This window comes from Danio aesculapii, chromosome 19 (genome assembly GCF_903798145.1).
Source record: "Danio aesculapii chromosome 19, fDanAes4.1, whole genome shotgun sequence".
In the NCBI taxonomy this organism is placed as follows: domain Eukaryota; kingdom Metazoa; phylum Chordata; class Actinopteri; order Cypriniformes; family Danionidae; genus Danio; species Danio aesculapii.
The window spans coordinates 11,585,935-11,609,772 of NC_079453.1; the positions used below are offsets into that span (position 1 = coordinate 11,585,935).

Below are 23,838 nucleotides of genomic sequence, written 5' to 3' on the forward strand. Positions count from 1 at the left end.
GTAAGATTGGCTAGCAGTTTCGAAGAATTTGATGTTTCCCCATTCAGACAGAATGCCTGAGCATACTGCCCGAGAGGCGTTTCAAAGATGGCCGCAGAGTAAAATGACTTGTCTTAAAGGGACTTTGATGCTTCTCAATCTAAAAGCATGTACTGGAGATATACTAGAACCAACTTTACTAACAAAATTACCTGGCCAATGAAGAACTTAGGCTACCATTATGCAAATGTTTTAGGGATCTATGCAAATCAGTTACTGAAGCGAAAGTGCCACTTATTTCGTCCATCCAGGATCGATTCTTTCCTTTAGGAGACATTTACTTAATTTGATGTGCACTTTGAATCTTTGAGAACCGTATATATTCAAAAACAACATTATTACACTGCATTAAAAATTATATCCCCCCACAAAAGGCATAATACAAGCATCAGTCAATCAATTTTAACATACCTAGTCTCCATATTTCTCTCTGAGCTAATTCAACCACAGTTTTTTTTTGTACAAATGTTCAATGGTTTTATTTAAAGGTAACTGCTATAATGCTATGTCGGTTGAAATGTGGCTTTGCTAGAGAGTTTTGCAATATTATAGATCACAAACTCTGCTGTGAGTCCACAGTGTTTCGTCAGCGGCAGATTTCTCTGGGGCTTTGAGCTGTCCGCCAGCTGTCTTTGATAGGCCACGTCATGTTATCTGGGATTTGGCCTGTTTTTGAGACTTGTAGGTGGCACTGGATGTGAGAGATGATAACACGGTGTGGTTGACACAGAGATACTGACATCTGCTCTCATCCTAAAAGGAAAAACGGACAGTTAATGCCACCTTCAGAGATGAATTTTGAAGTGGATCAATTCAAACTTTACCGGCTGTACTGTTCCACTATTTTGGGCAATAAAAATGCGGTCATGGATAATTATTAGAAAGCTCTATAATCGGATTGGATGAGCCACATTTGAAGCCATTTTAAAATAAATAATGTAAATGTGCATTAGCTGAATAGAGAGCTGCAGAGATGACATCATTTTGTAGGCAAACTCAGAAATTTGCATTACCACAGTAGGATTTTTGTTAATTTTGCCAAGAAAACATGTCTCATTTTCTTTTGCAAAGAGTCATTTTTTTTTGCATCTACTACTTATGTATTGTTTTAAATATGACATATTTTTGTCATTTGTTTATAACCAATATTTTTGCTTTATTTCAACTCAAATAATACATAAAAATTCCAGATCTGTATGTCTTAGAATCGAGCACTGCAGATTTCCGCAGATTTTCAGCCCATCATTGAGTCTATTTATTTAATTGTGTGTAAATGAATATTTATTCAGTTTTTAAATTAATTTCAGTAATATTACTGACAGTGATGCAGTATGTAATGCTGTTGCCTCACAGCAAGAAGGTCGCTGGTTCGAGCCTCGGCTGGGTCAGTTGCTATTTCTGTGTGGAGTTTGCATGTTCTCTCTGTGTTCGCGTGGGTTTCCTTCGGGTGCTCCGGTTTCCCTCACAGTCCAAAGACATGCGGTACAGGTGAATTGGAAAGGCTAAATTGTCCGTAGTGTATGAGTGTGTGTGAGTGTAAATAGATGTTTCCCAGAGATGGGTTGCAGCTAGAAGGGCATAAAAGGGCATAAAACATGTGCTGGAAAAGTTGGTGGTTCATTCCGCTGTGGCGACCCCGGATTGGTGGAGGGACTAAGCCGATGAGAAAATGAATGAATGAATATAACTGACTAAAATGAAAATGTTCATATGATTTACAATACAGTTTGTAAAGTAATAATCTCTGCCTTTTAGTAAATATATGGTAGATATATTATATGAGACTTGCTTTGTTTACCAAATAAATAATTCTAATAGGATTTGCATTATAAACATTAAATAAAGATTAAAAATGTATATTTTTTTATTTAATATATTAAGTTTTTAGTTACGATACAACCAAAATCATTTCGCATAAATCCGCAGATTTTTTTTACATGTTATATTCTATGCTAAAACATAAAACTACAGCTAACACTCTAATCTCATATATAAATCATATAAATTGTTTATGGTTGTAATTTGCAGTAGGCTATTTATTAAGTAATAATAATAATAATAATAATAATAATAATAATAATAATAATTCATCATTTCTTTCTTTTAAGCTTAGTCCCTTTTATTATTGTTATTATTATTACTATTAATATTTTATTATTATGATTATCATATTATTATCATTATTATTATTAAGTAGGATATTGTTTATTTATTTACCATTTTTATTTTTTGAAAAGTCTACTTTTACAACTGTGATGCATGCAAACCACAGCAGAAATGTTCTAACCAACAGGCCCATGTCATATACACACTGAAAAAAGTGTTGCATGCAAAACTGTTGCAAACAATTTATTTGTGTTGAATTTAAACAAACAAATTAAATTGAGCAATATTCAACTTAATTTGTTTGTTTAAATTCAACACAAATAAATTGTTTACAACCACTTAACGTAAAAACATTTAGTAAATCCAAGGTATCATCTTTGAATAATTTTTTTCAGTGCAGTAGTCTACAGACACGTTTCCTAATAAATAACCTACTTTAAATTAAAACCATTAATGTATGCTATATCGTTTTGTTTTCACAAGCTTTGGAGACGTAACGTTGGCTAAATTCCGCTTTTAAACAATAGGTCACCTTTTGTCATGAGCCACGTCTGCGTTTAAAAGGTCATAAATGTTTTCAAAGTGCACTACAAAGGGAGCACAATTGTCAATATGAAGATCGCTAAAACTAAAGTGTAAAAATACTTTGAAAGCAAATTACACCTAAGAGAGATGACCTTAATGTTTTTTCTTTAAATCATTCCGAGTTTAAATGTTGGAATGTTCTAAATGAATAGGGTAAAGGGAAGATAACTGGGAATAGAACACAGCCAGTAATTATGCTTAACTGGTGTAGTTACAAGTGTACAAGTTTGCGACGCATTTTTGTGAATGTTTATTGGAACGATGGATTTGGGAAACACTAAATCAATTCACGACGGATTCAATTGTAACGACGGAACTTGCGACTAGACATGGGATGATAATCGGTTTCAAGGTATACCGCGGTTTGGTAAAGTCAAGGTTTTAAAACCTCCAAAATCCACATTTAAGGTATGTGTAAGATTTTTATTTATGTTTTTTTTCCCCCGTTTTTTAGGACAACTGTATCAGTACCAGCAGAAAAGATCTCCAAATCTCCAAAGAGTCCGTTTGAAATTGTACAGAATCCTGTGGTTTTGAAACAAATGAAGACAGCTGAATGATTGATTGAATGATTTATTTGAATTATTTAGCCTGACATCCCAGCAGGCACACAACATCATTAATAATAGACATTAATAATAGGTTAGATGTAGGTCAGATGTACATCAGGTGACCAAAATTCAATGTCTAGCCAGCATCTTAAGTACAATGTTAATTTGACATCCAATAACGACGTCAAATGACATTAATATTCGATTGATTTTAGGTTGTGTTGGAAAATGACCAAAATCCAACGTCGAGCCAACATTTTAAACCAACGTCATATTGACGTCAGATACTGACATTAATTCGTCAGGTATGGCAACCAAAATCCAACGTCTAAAATATGTCATAGTGGTAATGTTTACACAACGTCAAGCTGTAACCTCATTAGACGTCAAAATGAGTTTTTTTTGGCTTTTTGGTCAAAATTTTGGTTTTTGGACATTGACGTCAGCCTGATGTTGGGTTCTGAAGTCACTGCACTAATTATAATTTTAGAGTAGTAATCACAATATTGTGAAACCGTGATATTTTTATCCAAGGTTATCATATCCTCAGAATACCGGCCCATGCCTACTTGCGACCTTAGTTGGCTAACGATGGTTTTCGGAAATGCACCCCAGAGTGATGGTTCATTTTGAACCTTGACGGCTTCAATTCTCACTCACTTTCGTTAAATTTGACTCGCCAATATATAAGAGTGAGTAAATTACATATTTTTTTTCATTGAGCTATTGATAATGTGCTAATAATAATGGAAACAGACTACAGTTGGGCTAATAACCATATTCCTTGGTGGAATGGCTGTTTATTGTCAACTACAATAGAAAATGTCATTATTTATTGAGCCTGTGTCTTTATCTTTGCTGTTGCTGGTGTATAATGAAAGTAATGAGCCAAATGAGTCCATGTGCTAGTCATTTTCTTTCCTTATTGCTATAATTGATTTTTACTCCCACTTCCCAAACTTTGGCTGCTTCTTTAACCCTCACTTCATCTTTCTGTCTTTCTACAGCTGTCCATGGAGGACACCACCTCCATTTTGCCCCGTCTGAAGCGGAACTCCAACGCTTATGGGATTGGAGCTCTGGCTAAGTCCTCTCTGACAGGTGTGTCAGGTGTGTGTCTGTCCTGGTAGCTGGTAACCGACCCCATGTTGGCTCCAGAGGAGGAGAGGGCGATTGGAGCCAACATGGCCGCCCCTGTGGGTCCCCCTCCCCTTCCAGTTTCACCACCTGCCTCCTCCATTAATTAGTGCATGTCAATGGCCTCATTAGCCATTGATGAAATCCCCAGTCAGATCCAACAAGAGTTCACACACACACACACAAAAATGGCTGACGTAAGTGCACTATCCATCTCCACAAGCTTGCTGCTGGGAAACGTAGTCTTTGGGTGTGACGCCAGCTGTGTTTTGTAGTGTGTTTGGTGGTTCTGTGAGGTGTAGTGAAGTCAACTGTCGGTTGGTCAGTGGTGTGTTGTGCTGTCGTTGTTTTTTTATATGGTTTCTGGGAATGTAGGTATCTGAATATCTCATGTCCTGTATCTTTTGTATTTCTCTTGTTTTTCTTAAATGCTTTAAAATGGGGTGAAGTGCTCAGGTTACAGCGTTAGATTGTTTTCCCTCTGGAACAAATGGCGGTGATTTATCAAAGTGCTTAAAGAGAGGCAGTCACTTCATCAGATGGGTTTTTTATCATTGTCAGCAGCCTAGAGACAAATCGACCAGCTTACCATCAGACTACCTTGTTTTTAAATGTAAGTTTTTAAAGGAAAGCTCGAATTAAATATGCTACCTGACAAAAATCTTGTTGATTTCAGTTGTGAGAGCAACAAATAATAACTTGACTTCTAGTTGATCATTTGGAAAAGTGGCAGAAGGTAAATTCTTCTGATGAATCATCTGTTGAACTGCATCCCAATTATCACAAAGACTGCAGAAGACCTATTGGAACCCACATGGACCCAAGATTCTCATAGAAATCAGTCAAGATTGGTGAAGGAAAAATCATGGTTTGTGATTACATTCAGTATGGGGAGTGCGAGAGATCTGCAGAGTATGGCAACATCAACAGCCTGAGGTATCAAGACATTTGTGCTGCCCATTACATTACAAACCACAGGAGAGGGCAAATTCTTCAGCAGGATAGCGCTCCTTCTCAGACTTCAGCCTCCACTTCAAAGTTCCTGAAAGCAAAGATCAAGGTGCTACAGGATTGGCCCGCCCAGTAACCAGACATGAAGATTATTGAGCAAGTCTGGGGTAAGATGGAGGAGGAGGCATTGAAGATGAATCCAAAGAATCTTGATGAACTCTGGGAGTCCTGCAAGAACGCTTTCTTTGCCATTCCAGATGACTTTATTAATTAGTTATTAGAGTCATTGCAGAGATGTATGGATGCAGTCCTCCAAGCTCATAGGAGTCATATACAGTATTAATTATTTTTCCACTGCAGCATGACTTTATATTCTATACTGTACATTATTTCTGTTAAGTGACAAGAGTTTTGTTTAAGCAAAGTCAGACCTTACTCTCCTAATTAAATAATTAAAAATCAAGGCATGATCATATTTTATTTTGGTAAAATAAGTGTAATCTAGAGGCATTTGCCTTTCATATGAGCCACTTCTAATACTAAACGATCAACTAGAAGTTGAATTATTATTTGTTGTTCCTAAAACTTGGATATACGACAAGACTTTTGTCAGGTAGTGTATTTGTTGCTCCTCTAATTATTCAAACATGCATAAAAAGCTTATGAATCTCATGTAAGTCATTAGCTTTGTGAATAATGTATTTCAAGTAGAGATCGATCAGGCCAACAGACCGTAGCTCATTCATAATCACTCATTCAGTTTTTTCCTCATGCACTAGTTTAGTCTTATAGCTAACTAAAGTAAAGACACATATCCCATAATGCACTGCCTGGCTGCCTCCATTTCGCCCTGCAGCTGCACGCGGATGCGGTTCAGGTCCTGATGTGTGTTTCTTTCTCTTTAGGGGTTACCAGATCAATGAAGGACAAAGTGACTAAGCCCACTGCCATGGCTCAGGGTCGCGTGGCCCACATGATTGAGTGGCAGAGCTGGGGCAAACCATCCGCAGGGCCGGAGGGGGGAGCGGGACGCTCCAATCTAATCCGCGAGAGGGAGAGACGGCTTGAAAATGATGCTTATAGTGACTTGAGTGATGGAGAAAAAGAGGCACGGATGGCTGCGGGTGAGATGAATGAATAAAGATGCTGAGATGATAAAAAAATCTGTATTGTTTATTATAAAAACCATAACAAATTAATAATGTACAGTGCTTGTAGTATTTTTTTTTTTTTTTTACATTTAAAGGCATAGTTCAGCCAAAAATGTCACAAAAATGTCACACCCTTTAAACCTTGTTTCAAACATTTATAAATTTCTTCTGTTGAACACAAAAATGCTGGAAATCTGTAACCATTGACTTATAAACATAGTATATCTGTTTTTTCTACTATGGAAGTCAGTGGTTTTCAGCTTTCTTCATAATATCTTCCTTTTGTGGTCAACAGAACAAAGAAACTCATAAAAGTTTGGAAACACTTGGGTTTGGGTGAACTATCCCTTTAACTGTGGTACAGCATGGGGGCACAGCTATGTTCTTTACTGTTAAGAAGCAATATTTGCAAATTGGATTTGGCTTCTCCCACCTTAAAGGTGCAGTATGCAAGTTTGACTTCCAGTGGTTGAACTAGTTATTGCATTCCTGGATCAAAACACACACAAGCACAAGTTGCCAGATTGAGGACCAACAGGAGATGGTCTGACTATTTTAAGGCTGATTTAAACCGTGTGCTATATAAAAGCAACGACACGTGATGGAAGGAATATTTTCATGTTAAAGGGAGTTTTTGTCCAACCAATACCTGGAATTTATACTTTACAAACGGCTTTAATATCTCGCTGCTGAAAAACAGAAAACTTGATGACATGATTACCTTAGATACACCTCATCTGCTTTATTCAATGGTAATTGCTAATAATGTGAGCTTGAATGCCATTTTACGGGACATTTATTGGTATACTACTGAAAGCAGCAGCAGTTTACTTCTTCAGTTCAGATCCTGAAAATCAAATAAACCGTTTGAAACTTTGTTAAATAATGCAAACCAACACATATCAGTGATTCATCATCTACATTTAATAATGTTAAAGAGGTTTAATGTGTTCAAGAGCAGCATGAATCCGCCTTCAGCTTCTACACACCCCACTGCAGGAATCAGCTTCCAGAAACAATCAGATGTGCTCCAACATTAGGCACGTTCAAATCAAGACTGAAAACACATCTGTTCAGCTGTGCCTTTACTGAATGAGCACTGTGCTACATCCGACAGATCGCACTATTGTGTCTTTCTTTTCTTTTACATTTCTTTAAAACCTGTTTTAACACATTTTCATCTGTTTTCTATCATTTTTATTCTTTGTTGATTTATTTTCTTATACTTGTTGTTTTTAAATCTTGTTTATGTAAAGCACTTGTTATATAAATAAACTTGCCTATATTATTATATTACTATGTTATTCTGTTACTATATTCTATTACTGTATTTTTTGAAAGTGTCAATATGTATTTGTTTCAGGATTCTTTATGGTTTATTTCTAAATTCTTTAAAATGAAAAAGTACTTAACTGAAATAAAAATCTTTTATGAATGCATTATCGGTCACTTTTGATTAGTGTAATGCATTGAAATGGTTATTTTATCATCAGATAAATATTAAAAACATAATTCTGTTCCTTGCAGGTATCATGCAGCAGTTTGCCATCTCTGAGGCCACACTTTTAGCCTGGAACTCACTGGATGGAGAGAGTCTGTGTGCCGACTCGAACCAGGGCAGCGTGGCTCATCTCAGCGAGGTCAACCAGGAGAGCATCACTAGCAGAGGTGACGCTCACAAACTACCACCCTACAAGACTTTAATAAAGCAGTGTCTATTCTGTTCTGTCAAGTCTACAAATCAGTAAGATGTTTTAAAAGAAGTCAGTTCTGCTCACCATGGCTGCATTTATTTGATCAAAAGCACACTAAAATTATTAAATTAGGAAATATTATTTCAGATAATTGTTTTCTTATTTAATGTAGTTCCAGATTTAATTTATTTCTGTGATTCAAGGCTGAATTTTCAACACCATTACTCCAGATTTTAGTGTCACATGATCATTCAGTAATGATTATAAAATGAGGATTTGCTGGTCTATTATGATTTGGTGATCTATTATTGGTACAAATAACCCACTAATAATGATTCTTACAATTATTAGTGCTGGTTTTGTTTGTGAAAACTGTGATGCCATTTACTTTTAAAATTCTTGATTAAAAAAAGAAAGTGCAAATATTAGCTTTTATTTACAATCTCATTTACCGGTTACTTTATTAAGTATACCTTACTAGTACTGGGTTGGACCCCCTTTTGCCTTCAGAGCTGCCTTAATCCTTCGTGGCATAGATTCAACAAGGTACTAGAAATATTCCTCAGAGTTTTTGCTACTTATTAACATGATAGCATCACGCGGTTGCTGCAGATTCGTTGGCTGCACATCCATGATACTTATCTCCCATTCCACCACATCCCAAAGGTGCACTATTGGAATGAGATCTGGTGACTGTGGAGGTCATTTGAGTACAGTGAGTGAACTTATTGTCATGTTAAAGAAACCAATCTGAGATGATTCATGCTTTATGACATGGCGCGTTATCCTGCTGGAAGTAGCCATCAGAAGATGGGTACACTGTGGTAATAAAGGGATGGACATGGTCAGCAATAAAACTCAGGTAGGCTGTGATGTTAACACAATGCTCAGTTGGTACTAATATGGCCAAAGTGTGCCAAGAAAGTATGCCCCACACCATTACACCACCATCATCACCAGCCTGAACCGTTGATACAAGGCATGATGGATCCATGCTTTCATGTTGTTGACGCCAAATTCTGGCCCTACAATCCGAACGTCGCAGTAGAAATCGAGACTCATCAGACCAGGCAATGTTTTTTCAATCTTCTATTGTCCAATTTTGGTGAGCCTGTGTGAATTGTAGCCTCAGTTTTCTGTTCTTAGCTGACAGGAGTGGCACCCGGTGTGGTCTTCTGCTGCTGTAGCCCATCCACCTCAAGGTTGGACGTGTTGTACGTTCAGTGGTTGTTTGAGTAACTGTTGCCTTTCTATCAGCTGGAACCAGTTCAAAGTCACTTAAACCTTTTTTCTCCATTCTGATGCTTGGTTTGAACTGCAGCAGATCGTCTTGCGCAAATCATGATATTTGAAACATTATATCACACTGAATAATCGCAATGCTTTAAATTAAAATTTTATTCAGAATAATTGATTACATTTTAGTCTACATTCAATAAAATACATTTTTTTAATATTGTAATAATTATTTACAATTTTAAATGTATTTTCTATTAAATAAATGCAGCCTTTATGAGCATAAACCTACAGTTGAAATTTTTAGCCCCCCTTTGAATTTTTTTTCTTTTTAAAATATTTCCCAAATGATGTTTAACAGAGCAAGGAAATTTTTACAGTATGTCTGATAATATTTTTTCTTCTGGAGAAAGTCTTATTTGTTTTATTTTGGCTAGAATAAAAGCAGTTTTTAATTTTTTAAAAAACATTTTAAGGTCAAAATTATTAGCCCCTTTAAGATAATTTTATTTTCAATAGTCTACAGAACAAACCATCATTATACAATAACTTGCCTAATCACTCTAACCTGCCTAGTTAACCTAATTAACCTAATTAAGTCTTTAAATGTCACTTTAAGCTGTATAGAAGTGTCTTGAAAACATCTAGTAAAATATTATTTACTGTCATCATGGCAAAGATCAAATAAATCAGTTATTAGAGATGAGTTATTAAAACTATTATGTTTAGAAATGTGTTGAAAAAATATTCTCTCCGTTAAACAGAAATTGGGGAAAAAACAAACAGGGGGGCTAATAATTCAGGGGGGCTAATAATTCTGACTTCAACTGTATGTGAGATTAAACTTATAATAAATCATAAAACATAAAAAAAATTATACTGATTCTAAACTGTTCACTGGTAGCGTATGCTTCCTCATTTTGCTCTCTTTATTTGGCTTCAGATGAGCAGAACAATCTCTCCTTAAGCCACGGCTCAGATATAACAAGCACACACATCTTAAGCTCATGCTTGCTTGATTATTACACTGGCAGCAATATAAAGCCTGTAAATATTCAGTAATATAACTCATGTTTACATCTCAGTCTCAGAACCACACCTCAGATTTTCACTGATGCGCTTAGATTTTTATTTTTTTTCTGTGGATTTGATTTATATTGTTTACCGAGCCTTGACTGATGTGTCTTGCAGTCCATTTGACAGGTCTAGAGCACGTTGCCACCACTTCATTTAGTGTGTGGAAATGTGTCGGAGATGCCACAGTGACAGCTGCAGACCCAAAGGCGATGGGGAGAATCAGCGCTTTTCCCGAGGTTCAAGATCAGGGTTAGAGTCAGGTTGCAGCCTAACACCAGACAAACAGGGTGTCTTCGTGGCCTGATTATGTCAAAATAATGAGGATTATCAGCGCAGCAGAGAACTGGAAAAATGAAAAACTATTTGCGTTTAGGTTGCTGAAGTGGATTGATTTTATGTCTGCAAATGGGGGCTTCAGTGGGTTCATGAATCGAGAAAAGCTAATAGGGTTGTCTACTTTTTTAAAAATGTTTTTTAACACACCAATCCCAAACCTTTTTTATATTATTATTATTATTACTATTATTACTATTACCTTTTTTATAGCACAAACATGGTGCAGGTAACAGACACACCAAATGATATAGCTCAGTGTTTCCCAACCCTGTTCCTGAAAACACACCAACAGTGCACATTTTCAACCTCTCCCTAATCAAACACACCTGAATCAACTCATCAGAACACAAGAAGATATTTCAAAACCTGAAATTAATGTGTCATATAGGGAGACTGTGTATATATGTACTGAAATATGTACTGTTGGTGTGCCACCAGGAACATTGTTGGGAAGATAGATACCTATCTTTTTTTTGTATCATGTGATTTTTGTCCAGATTAGCATTAGTGCAAAATATGATATTGACTTTATACAACAGTTCAACAAATACATGCACATTTTAGAGAAATTATTGCTTGTTTTAGCAAATTTCGTATGCAAATGTACTAAATGTGTGTACCTAATGTGTTTCCAATCAACAGATGGGGTGTTTTCATTCACCTATAATCCATTCATAAAGAAAACAATTTAATTGGGTGACATTCTTAAGAGCCCTTACCTTAGTGACTTTACACTAGTGCATTTTTATTTTAAAATAGCATTTTAGAAAATTAAAATACTTCTCATCCAGACTAGAATCTCCATGTACACTATACAGCGTAAAACCAATGATACGTGACCATTCACACTGGGCATGTACATATCCATATTTGCAGTGTATTACTTGTGTAATAATGGTCATATACTGTATGAGAAGAGCTAGATGAAGCAGAGAATAGACCAGTAGACCAGTCAGAGAGTTGTCAGAGTCACAGAGATTATGGATAGACGGATGAACCTCCATTTTCAAATGTTTGCTTTTTTGTTTGTTTATACTGAAATGGATCAAAAGTGTTTCTGAATTAAAACAGGGTCTTTAGCATTTTCAAAAGGCATTTTTGTAAATCAAAGATGCTGGAGTAGTGTATGCCAGGAGTAATCATAATAATTTCTTTTTGTTTTAATACAAAAAAGCATTGGTGTCATTTTTATAGAAATGTTTACATTTTAAATAAGTCGAATTTAGAAAAGTAATATGTTTATCTTATGTGTGTACTGCATTACTTTAACCACATGTCATATTATTACTTCGTTGTCATATTTAAATGTTGGTCATGGATACAAGCAGCAGTCAAATCATTAATGTAAAAAATATAAATCTTAGATTTTACCACATTTAAGTACACATTTGTACCTAAAGGGTGCATATTGGTACCTCAAAAGGTATATAATAATGCCTAAAAATGTCAAGAGCTACACTTTATGCGGTTTATTTATAAACTAATTTCAAGAGGATCCTGTGCTTATGATTGATTATGGCTGGTCCCGCATCAGCTAACACATGATGCGCCAATCAAATGAATCCTAACTTAAAATTTTTTTTCAATTCACCTTTATTTCTATAGCGCTTTTACAATGTAGATTGTGTCAAAGCAGCTTCACATAGAAGATCATAGTAAACTGAAACAGTGTCAGTTCAGTTTTCAGAGTTTAAGTTCAGCTCAGTTTAGCTCAGTTCAGTGTGGTTTAATATTCACTATTGAGAGTCCAAACACTGAAGGGCAAATCCATCGATGCGCAGCTCTACAGATCCCGAACCATGCAAGTCAGTGGTGACAGCAGCGAGGAAAAAACTTCACCAATTGGCGAAAGTGAAGAGTTAAAAAACCTAGAGAGAAACCAGACTCAGTTGGGCATGACCATTTCTCCTCTGGCCAAAGGTCTTGTGCAGAGTTGCAGTCTAGGCACTCATTATAAATAACCAGAGTTTCTCACCTCAGTCATCTTTATCTTGAAAAATCCCCCCTTCCACCCCTACTCCTCCTCGCTTTTCCAGATAGGGCGGCACGGTGGCCCAGTGGTTAGCGCTGTTGTTTTACAGCAAGAATGTCACTGATTCGAGTCCTTACCAGGCCAGTCAGCATTTCTGTGCGGAGTCTGCATGTTCTTCCCGTGTTCCCCGGTTTCCTCTTACCGTCCAAAGACATGCAACATAAGTAAATTGACTAAAATGGCACCATAGACAAACTCCTAGCCAGCTATCTCTCATAGCAATTCCTAAACTCACTAACCATAACAAGAGACCTACCTGAGCTTAAACTCCCCTCCCGCCCTTCAGGAAGTCCCAGGGCTCTCTCCCGGGACAGCATGCCAAACATGCTTTATAAACAATCATCAGCTACAAATGTGTAACTTTTGAAAGTTTTAACTTCAGAGACTGCTGTCATAGCTTTATATCAGAGATTGTGTCATTAGATATGTTTACATCCAATGAGTCACAGCGAACAAAATCGTCACCAAATATGGAAAAAATTGTGGAATGAAAAATGGAATTTGCTGTGCTAGGAGAAGCCACTGTGGGCCTTTAAATTTTTTTTTTCTGATAAATTACTTGGACCTAAGAATACAAGACGAAACACAATGGATGCATGGTGGCATCAGAGACTCTTTGAAAGCGCTGCCGTTCAAGACAGTTCTGGAAGGTAATAAATACTAAACAACTGATGACAGACTTTGGTTTTAGTTTTGGTTTTTGATTTTAGAATGACCAAAACAACATTTCAGACATTTTACTATGTGGTCGGTCCACTCATTTGTCTACTCTCAGAGTAGTCAACTTTATCAAATGAAATGAGTGTAGTTACCTCAAAATTGACTGAAAGTTAACTCTACTCATTTGAAAAGAGTTTTGAACTCAGTGTTGAAGTTAATGAGTTAATTAAATTCCTCATTAGTTCAACTTAAATGGATTAAGTTCACAGTACTCCTATAGATTACTTTTTTTTAACTCAAATGGTTTGCAGCAATCGGTTTCCTCAAATGGTTTGAGTTGCCCTAACTTATTGGATTTTACAGTACTCAGTTGGTTTGAGATCTCTTCATTTATTGGGTTTTACTGTGCTTAAATTGGTTCATTTACCCAAATGGATTAAGTTCACAGTACTCATAAGGATTAGTTTTGGAACTTAAATGGTTTGTTGCAATCGGTTTCCTCTAATGGTTTGAGTTGCCTTAACTTATTGGGTTTTACAGTACTCAGTTGGTTTAAGATCTCTTCATTTATTGGGTTTTACTGTGCTCAAATTGCTTCATTTACTCAAATGGATTAAGTTGATAGTACTCGTTAGGATTAGTTTTTTTACTTAAATGGTTTGTTGCAATCGGTTTCCTCAAACGGTTTGAGTTACCTTAACTTTTACAGTGTATTAATGCCATCCCATTGTAGCCACCTTTGTTAATTCATGATCAATTAAAGCAAAATCACAAATTATTCTGCAAATGTATGTGCATCTTGCCGTTAATAATAATAAATGCCATTAAGCATTTATGCGCATATAAACAGGTGGATGGAAACATAGCTGTTGTACCATTAACCAACATCAGAGAACTGTGAATATGCAAATAATAATCCATGAATTGGTCTTCCACTTTGATTAAGTCTCCCCTAACCTTCCTCTCTGGTGTGTGTCCTTCAGACCAGCCGTTGCATCACTCCTCTGCAGAAGTGTGGCCTCACACCTACGTCTCCCAGGGCCTTTACTGTCTCTCCTCCTCCGATGCCTGGGAGCCAATCAGCAATGAGCCCTCGGGCGTGGCTTCTCCCGCCGCTGGCTCTTACATCATGGCGGGCGGGGCTTCGGGTGAGGGTTTTGATGGCCACTATCTGACACAGCAGCAAATGACGCTGCAGCAGCAGAACCACTTCCAGCAGCTCCAACAGTATCAGCAGTACCAGCAGCAGCAGCTCCTGCAGTATCAACAGGTCAGAAAGCCCACAAGCTGCCATGTTAACACGCTCACACAAACACCAGTGCTTCTGTTTTAGTGCTTCTACTTGACCTCTTTTAGCCAGGTGTCATCTACACGGTGGCGCTGTAGGTGGTCTTGCTGTATTGAGGGAAAAAAAAGGTGATGGAGTGCAAGAGTCCCTTCTTGTGATATGTCGTGATTTTATGGTGAATAAAAATACAGCAGGGTAACTTTTTCTGAGAATAATATTTCTAAAGGAGCTGTTGACATGGAATTGAACCAGATTTTGGCAAAAACACAATACAAACATCAAAATATAACAAAACAATACAAAAAATAAGTTATGTGTAATAACAATGGAAGAACACAAGGAGAAAGTACTGAACTACTGAATTTAATACTTTATATCAAATACTTTTTTGGTGATGGCAGCTTTAAGACGCCTCTCATATGGAGAATGGAATCACATGTATTGCTCAGGTGTGATTTTTTCCCACAGACTTTAACAGAGTGTAAAAATTTTGATGGTTCTGTGGGTCTCATCTATCAAATCTGATCTTTATTTTGTATTTTCAATTGGATTCAGGTCAGGTGATTGGCTGGGCCATTCCACAGCTTGATTTTCTTTCTCTGAAAGCATTTGAGAGCTTCCTTGCCTGTTTTTTGGATCATTGTCTTGCTGAGATGTCCAATCTTGTTAGGATTCTGTCACTCCGGTCTTGTTAATTCTTGTTTTGGTGGCAGAGCCCAGACACTAGTCCTGTCATGTCTTGTATGTTGTGCTCGGCTTGAGTTTTCTCTGGTCGAGCACTCATTTTCTGTCATTATATATCTTTATATGAGCACCGTCTTGGCCATGCGCGTGCCGTGCACGCTCCAGCTCGAAGTCTGGGCATGTTCAGCACTCTCGTCCTGAAGTTTGTGTTTCGGTTTCTATTTGGCTTGAGTTGGCGCTGGGATGAAACAGGCACGATGCATGTGTGAGTGCACGGTGATTGTTTTTATATATCGTGTACTCATGTCTTGTGTTGTCTTCTGTTGGTGTTTTGATTAAAACGTGGTTCATGTTTACATGCGCCACTTGCTTTAGTGTTGTTTCATGTGAACACGCAGTGAATGAGTTCTCTTATTTGCTGCGTGTTCTAGTCCCGTTTTACGCGAGCACATAGCTTGTGTTGTTTCTTTGTGTCATGTGTTCTCCTGTCTATTGTCTAGTCCCACCCTCTTTCAATCATTTATTCATTCATTTTCTTTTTGGCTTAGTCCCTTTATTAATCAGGGGTTGCCACAGCGGAATGAACCACCAACTTATCAAGCATATTTTTTACACAGCATATGCCCTTCCTGCCACAACCCAACACTGGGAAACACCTATACACTCTTGGATTCACACACATACACTTTGGCCAATTAAGCTTATTCAATTCACATATACTACATGTATTTGGACTTTGGGGGAAAACGAAACACCAGGAGGAAATCTCACATGAACATGGGGAAAACATGCAAACTCCACACAGAAATGCCAATAGACCCAGTCAAGGCTCGAACCAGCGACCTTCTTGCTGTGAGGCGATCGTTCTACCCACTGCACCACCGTGACAGCTCCCACCCTCTTTGTTAACCCATTATTAGTTTATTATCTTCCCCTGTTTGTTAATTATTTCTGCTTATAGTCTTCCCATGTCTGCTGTCCTGTGCCCGTTCGTTGTCGTTTGTTGCCTTGTCCTGTCGTGTCGTGTCCAGCTCTGTCAACATGATTTGTTTTTGTTTTTTTGTTAATGTTTTTCTCCTCAGGGTAGTTTGTTTTGCTGTATATTTTATTTTATTATTAATAAAAACCCATCATTTAGTTCTGCACTTGAGTTCTCATCCTTTCCTCACCACCAACTGTGACAATTCTGGTTTTATCTTCATCATCCTAGTAACGTAAATGTTGGACTAATGCAGTTTATATTCATTTACAAAGACAAAGGGCAGAGGGTTTCTGAAGAACTACAGAGAGATTTCAGCTGCTGTCTGGGCTTTCACTGCCTTTCTAAACCTTCCTGTCTTCATGCGTTCAATACTTTTTCAATGTAATTTAATAACACAACTTCATTTGTAAACTAATTAGATTTGTTGTCTTAGCATATATGGATCTCTAAGTTTGTTACCAACATCTAGGAAAATTTTTAAGTCAACAGCACCTTTAGAAATATGATTTCTGAGAAAAATGGTGGCATGTTCAAGTTATTTTCCCCGCTGTATATGTAATTCACTTGACATAAGTAAAAACAATAAGCATTCAATTTACTGTTTTCTATGGGTTGTCTATTCATACAAATTCACTTTAGTATTTATGTAAGCAAATATGCCAATTGTTATGCGCATTTTAAGATATCACATAAAAACACTGAGCAGAAATACTAAGATGAGCATAGATTTATAAACATGCACCTAATAATACGTTTTAAATCCAATAAAAATATGCACATGGAAACACATTTACTGAATATATTACTCGATGCACATCAAAAAGGATTTTGCCTTCACAGATTGAAGAGCTAAATGGATTTCAATTAAATGTCATCTCACAAAATCTTGAATGTTTTTCAAAGTAAGTGCAAACACCTGAAGTCCATCCTCAAAATTGTTTTGTACAATTATCTTCTAGGACTGTTTGACACAATCATTTTCCAAATGTCAAGCACTAACCACCGAACGCAGCTGTGTCGTCTCCTGTTCTGCTTATTTACTATGCAGGAAAAAGAAATAAAGTGATTTCTTGGCTTGCAGAAATGATCACTTTTGTTATTTATATATCACACTAGTTTTCCAATGGTTTTAGTTCAAGAGGTGTTCCCAAAGCGGTATTGTATTCTGCATATAAACTACATTCGAAGGAGAGCAACATGGTGGCGCATTGATGGATGTACCGCATTCAAGGAATTCACTTACAAACAGCCACGAACTGGATAAAGTACATTTGACCGTTAATGTAATTCTATATGGCTGTAAATTATTCTTCAGATAAATCCATTTTCTTATCATTACTTCATAACAGCCAAGATCCCTAACTGTTTTCCTAACGTTTTGTCTTGTAGTCTTTGGAGCATCGACTGCACAGCGCCTCCCATTCTTTACAAGCCACGCCCAACAGCACTATTCACAGTTTGGGTCCACCCACCCATCCACGATTGGCTGACCTGTGGGCGGCGGCTCAGGTGGAGCCCCATCAGGTGGAGATGATGGGACACATGGGGGTGACCATGGCTGAAATGGGAATGGCAGAAGTGTACGGTGAGGAGCCTGTTTTAGAGACTGAATGCATCCCAGAGCAGCAAGAGGAGGAGGAAATCAAGGTATCTGATTTTCACATCCGTCACCACTTATATGCCAAAATTATATTATTTAAAACATGTCTTATTTTGTTTTGTAGGTCTCTAAAATGGGTTTACATCCATCCAAAGTTAAAAAACACTTAAACTTCCTTCTGATATATACTCTTCTCATAATCCCTTAAGTGGTTCAAGCATACAGTCTCTCTAAACTTGTCTTTTGAAGTGCGTACTCTGCTCTGATTGGTCAAATATCTGTTGTGATTGGTGTACGGCTTACTGAGGGTGTCAAAAACTAAGTGCCCATTACTATACTGTAAAAAAATGCTGGGTTCCATGCAATTCCTTCATGTTGTCCCAACACAAGTCGATTAAGTTAACTAAATAGCTTTTACAAATTTAAGGGGATTGAACATAAAACAATTAAGTTTTCTCAAAAAAAAACAAGAAATGTGTTGTTTCGGCTCATTTTAAATAAGTAGTTTTAACAAGACAAAAAATTGAGTGGTATCTGAATTTTGGGAACCTTTGCTGCTCTGAATGGCCAAGAACTACTCAAGTGGCCATATGATTGACAAGTAAAGCAACCAATCATGTATCGTTTCTGCTGTGATATGTTTAAATGTCCCCGCAACAGTGGTTTCCTACCTTTTTACCAACTGCGGGGTGGGAGGGCGGCTAGTAATATAGGGTGGTGTACATAGTTTGTTAGGTGTTTCCTCAGAGGATGACAAGCTGACAAAACATTGCAGTGAATCTTATACAAGTTTTATTTATGGAGAATTTTAAAAAAGCATTGGGTGTTTGAGATAATTAGTCTACCGAAATGTGTATATTCCATACAAAATATGAAGCTGATTGGTCAGTTCTTGTCACACTCCATTCTGAAGATGTTTTCAACTGCGTGAGTCTGGAAGGCGCCAGCGCGTCACACCTAATATGCACACACAAGCCGCGCTCCTTCATTGGAAATAATGAACTTGCATGCGAAATGATGTGATATGTGAACGGTCGCCGTCATTTGCGATCTCCAGCAGTTGATCTGCTTGCACAGACATGCTGGATTCACCTGATTTGTTGACAAATGGTTTGCAGATAATAAATGAAACAGAAATAATTAATGATTTCTTCTGCGGCCCGGTACCAAATGATCCATGGACTGGTACCGGTCCGTGGCCCATGGGTTGGGGACCACTGCCCTACAACAGACTGGTGTGCAACCAGTAAGTCACTAATTCACAAGTGCCTCAAGATTTGAGAAAAATTTTTTTATCTAAACTCACATGAAATTAAACATTTTGAACTCAAGAAATAATAACACTGTGAGAATTCAATGATTTTTAGGGTGTTATATGGATTAACACATACATTTACACACAAAAAACAGCATCTGAGCCAAGAAAACCATTACTTAACTTTGTAAAACATTTTGTTGAGTCATGTCAAACAGATGCTCCTGATAAACATCTGTTTGGAGAATATTTGTGTGAGAATGTTTGGAGCAGTTCTGTCCAACTGAAATGTTAGCATCTGTTCTTTATTTTTTGCCAGCTTATATAGCTGTTATCCCATTTGTTTTTAGGTATTTTATTTAAACCTCGCAAGCTTTTAGGGATTCAATCTTGTTGAATTCTCACTGTCACTAATGTAAACCCTAGTTTCTTCTTGGATCATGTGGTTTTGCTGTTTCCAGGTGGACTGATAACCCTTGTGTGATGTCGGGATGTTTTCATCCATTCTGGGGTGATTTCGAGTCTTAATTTGGCCTCAACTTTCTCCGTGTTTCAGCAAATGGAATGAAATTTGGTGACAAATCTTATTTTGACACATATTTTAGGAAAATGCTTTGAAGGTTTTCACAAATTTAACACTACATTTTGGCCAAATTTACTACCCTTTCATTATGTTCATTATATTTTGCCTCATTGACTTCCATTATAATTACATTTTTGATTGCAAAAAAATGACACCACATAATCATGCATTCTGGATTGTTGCTGGTTTTTCCTGCTAGGAAGAAGTACAATTTGTTATTTTTACCATTGATCATTCATTGCAAGGCAAAAAAATCCTTCCATATGGAGTATTGTGTGTGTGTAAAAGAGACACTGTTGCACACTTACCTTGATATGTCTAATAAAAATCAAAATAAGCTCTCAGCTCTCAGAACATAGTAAATGCACCATGGCGCGACGCAACTGACTCTTTAAGGGAATGGGAGATGAGACTCTGATTGGTTTAATACACGTTATGCTCAAAACACACCCAGAACTCATTAAGAGAATAAGCACAACCCTGTTAGACATGCGCGAAAATAGCAAAAGTGGATTCGGAGACGCCCTTAATGCTTTTGCGCCTTGCGCTTTAGACTTTGCACCTAGATCATTAAAATATAACCCAGTATGTGTATTTATGCACACACACTATAATCCGCAGTTTTACTCCACAGAACTCCATATAAAAGCCAAAAACATTTTTGCACAGGCCTATCTAAAGGGTTAATGCTGCCAACTGATGATGAGCGACAGTAAAAATGACACTTTTTACCTCTTGCCAACAGGGAAAACAACTAACAATCAAGAATACATGATTATATGCTGTCATGGCTTTGCAACCCAAAAAAGTCATTATAATGGAAGTCAACAGGGCAAAAACAGCCCCGAACATAATGGAAGGGTAATCAGTTTGAACAGTACACACAGATTAAAGAATGCAATTCAGCAAGTGACTTTGAATCAACCAGTTTTACTGTTTTCAATGTAATTAAAGCATGTTATAAGTTCTTATACTTTAAAAGTGGACTTGCATTTGCAAAACAGAAACAAAAGGGATCTTAAAGGTGCAGTATGTAAGTTTGACACCCAGTGGTTGAACTAGGTATTACATTCCTGGATCAAAACAAACGGAAACGCAGGTTGCCAGACTGACCAACAGGAGCAAGTCTGACAATCGAGCCTAAAGACCGATTTAAGTCATGTTCTAAATAAAAGCAACAGCACGCGATAGAAGGAATATTTTCCGTATTAAAAGTTTTTGTTCTAATCACCACCTCGAATTGATATATTAGAAATGACTTCTAATTCTCACAGGTTAACAACAGAAAACTGACAATGATCACCACAGGTACATTTATTGCCGTACTGCTGAAAGCAGAAGCAGATAGTTCACCTCAGAAAATAAAATAAACCATTGAAATCAAACTTTAGAACTCTGAAATAATGCAAACCAACACATCAGTGATTCAGCATCTACATTTAATAATGTTAAAGAGATTTAATATGTGTTATAAACCTTACAATTTCATGACTAAGTGCATATTCTGTGCTTCTGATGGCTGTATTTGTCGTGTATCGTCTGGTGCAAACAGCCAAATTATTACTGCTTATTACTGCAAATCTCGTCACGTAGAATTGTTTTGACACAGGGTTACAATGCAACCTGCTCACCTAATGTTTACAGTCGTATTTTTATTTGCTAATTAACAACCCCCTCATGTGGAACTCTGAATCTGGGTCTCATTTTGGAGGCTGCTACTGTCCACTGGAGGTCGCGTTTTGGTAATGAACGCATGCTTTGAGAGCCTTTCTGAATGAATGAATGAACGAAATATGCTGTTTTCCACCAAGGCAACCTGGTGGGTGCAGAAATATAACTGGCTAAAGCGGCATTGGGCACGTTAAAATGACCAAAACAAAAATAGACGTCCAAAGATAGACAGAACGTCCATTTTCAAAGCAGAATATCTGACTTCAGCATTGTTTTTCAGATAAAGATGTTCATTCAGCATGTTTCTTAAATATCTGCTAACAACTTATGGTATTTTATGCTTTAAAATAGTCAAAAACCTACATACAGCACCTTTAACTGAAGCTGAAATTATGCAAATGTAATACAAGCAGGAATTAAGGCAGGACTTTCAGAGCTGCTCCTTTCTTTTGGGAGACAGTAACCCCATTTTATGTGCACTGAGCAGACCTTTCGCATGAACAAATAGGACTTTGACATCAAGTGACACTTATTCTGTCTTTCTGAAGGAGGACGACATAACGCTTACCCTTGAACCTGAACCGACCTCCATCACCCCCGCTCTGACCCCTCCGCCCCAGCTCCAGAGAGAGAACTCCACCCCGCCTGCAGGCCTGAGCCCGGGACAAGCACCAGCAGAGCCAATGGCTGAGCACATCACCTACGAGGTCACATCCTGCGTCGTCCAATCGCTGGAGGAGAAGGAGGAAGAGGTGGAAGACGGGGCTGTGCTCGTTATGGCGACCAACTGATGGAGCGAGGAACAAAAAAACCCAAACTGTCTGTGAAATAATCAACCAGTTAAGCTATTGTATACGCCCTTTTACCCCAGATGTGTACTCGTTCGGACTGTCACATCAGGATGTATTTGTTATTAAACGCTGAAGGAATACGCTCTCAAAGCGCCGGGCGCATATAGAGACTAAACATGGAAGAGCGTCAAAGTCCAGGATGACGCATCATATGTGCTGCTGCTGCATCTGCTGTCTTATGGTGGGAGCGCTGGAATCCGAGGCCGCTTGCAAATGAAGAGTGCAATACTGAGAAATCAATACAACCAAAAGAAAGTGCATGCATTTTTTTTTTGGGGGAGGGGAGTATTTAAGTGACTGAACAGTACCCACATAGTAATAATACATATATTGATTTTTGTAATAAAACTAAAAGCCAATGAAACATGATGTATTTGTATGTATATATTACATGTATGTACTGTATGTATGTAAGTTAGTATGAATGTATGAATGTATGTGTCTTTAAAAGGTATATTCTGGAAAAAAAAAAGTTACGAATTTGCCGTTTGCGTGAAGTGTCCCCTATGTACCTCCACACACACACACACACACACACACACACACACACACACACACACACACACACACACACGCACACACACACGCGCACACACACACACGCACACAAATACATTTAAGGACCGCTCACACCAAGAATAACAACTATAATGATAAGCGCAACTTTAAATGCTCAAGCTTTTTTAACGCTGGAAAGATTTTTACATTTAGAATGATTATTAAAACTAAAGCATTATTGTTAAAGTTGTCCTATTTTAACACGATAACGACAAAGGAAACGATTACTATTTGTGTGTCCACGTTATTTATTACAAGTGTACACTGCAGTTTTGTCAGCCGATTCGAGTGTTATCACTCGTTTGAATAGGCGTTATCAGTGGTTATCAGCGGTTATCAGCTGATAGATATAGGCCAGTAGGGACCTTCTGTGCCTACTAGTAGCTGTTATTATCCATCCACATGGTTAATCAGCTGTAACTCTAGACCCTACAACCCTAAACCAGGTTTCGACGCTAAGGATTTATTTCTACCCTTGAACCCTTGATTGGGCCAGCGGTTTAGATTTGTACTTGCCCTGCAAATATTTTCACTGGCCCCACCAAGAAAAAAAAAGGAAAGGTTAATAGCTATTTCTTAGCCACTTAAATATTGTGTCAAAAATGTGTCTGAATCTAGAATTTAAATATTTAAAAAATTTTAATAAATGTATAATGAGCAAATCGTCGCGTTGTACCCATGTAAATGTCTGCTTCCAAGACATTCTTTTAGTCTCATAATTTGATGTTGCCATCACTTCGCTGTACTGGTTTTTACCAGGTTACAAAAAAAACAACATGCTCACAACATCCAATCAGATAACAGGAACCGA

At 37.5% G+C, this 23,838-nt stretch overlaps 1 protein-coding gene across 4 annotated transcripts in view; it reads left to right on the top strand.

The window, feature by feature from the left end:
* The window catches only part of fam131ba (family with sequence similarity 131 member Ba), a 65,574-nt gene extending 42,543 nt beyond the window's left edge, over positions 1-23,031 (top strand). For 3 of the 4 annotated variants that reach the window (XM_056480498.1, XM_056480500.1, XM_056480502.1), the window contains 6 exons: positions 4,289-4,391; positions 6,275-6,493; positions 8,048-8,188; positions 14,539-14,825; positions 17,899-18,156; positions 22,167-23,031. In XM_056480498.1, the coding sequence (XP_056336473.1) occupies positions 4,289-4,391; positions 6,275-6,493; positions 8,048-8,188; positions 14,539-14,825; positions 17,899-18,156; positions 22,167-22,409 (1,251 nt within the window). In that variant the 3' untranslated portion in view covers positions 22,410-23,031. The remainder of the gene's footprint in view (positions 1-4,288; positions 4,392-6,274; positions 6,494-8,047; positions 8,189-14,538; positions 14,826-17,898; positions 18,157-22,166) is intronic. The other variant, XM_056480501.1, reaches the window with a different exon arrangement.
* The last annotated feature ends 807 nt before the right edge of the window (positions 23,032-23,838 follow it).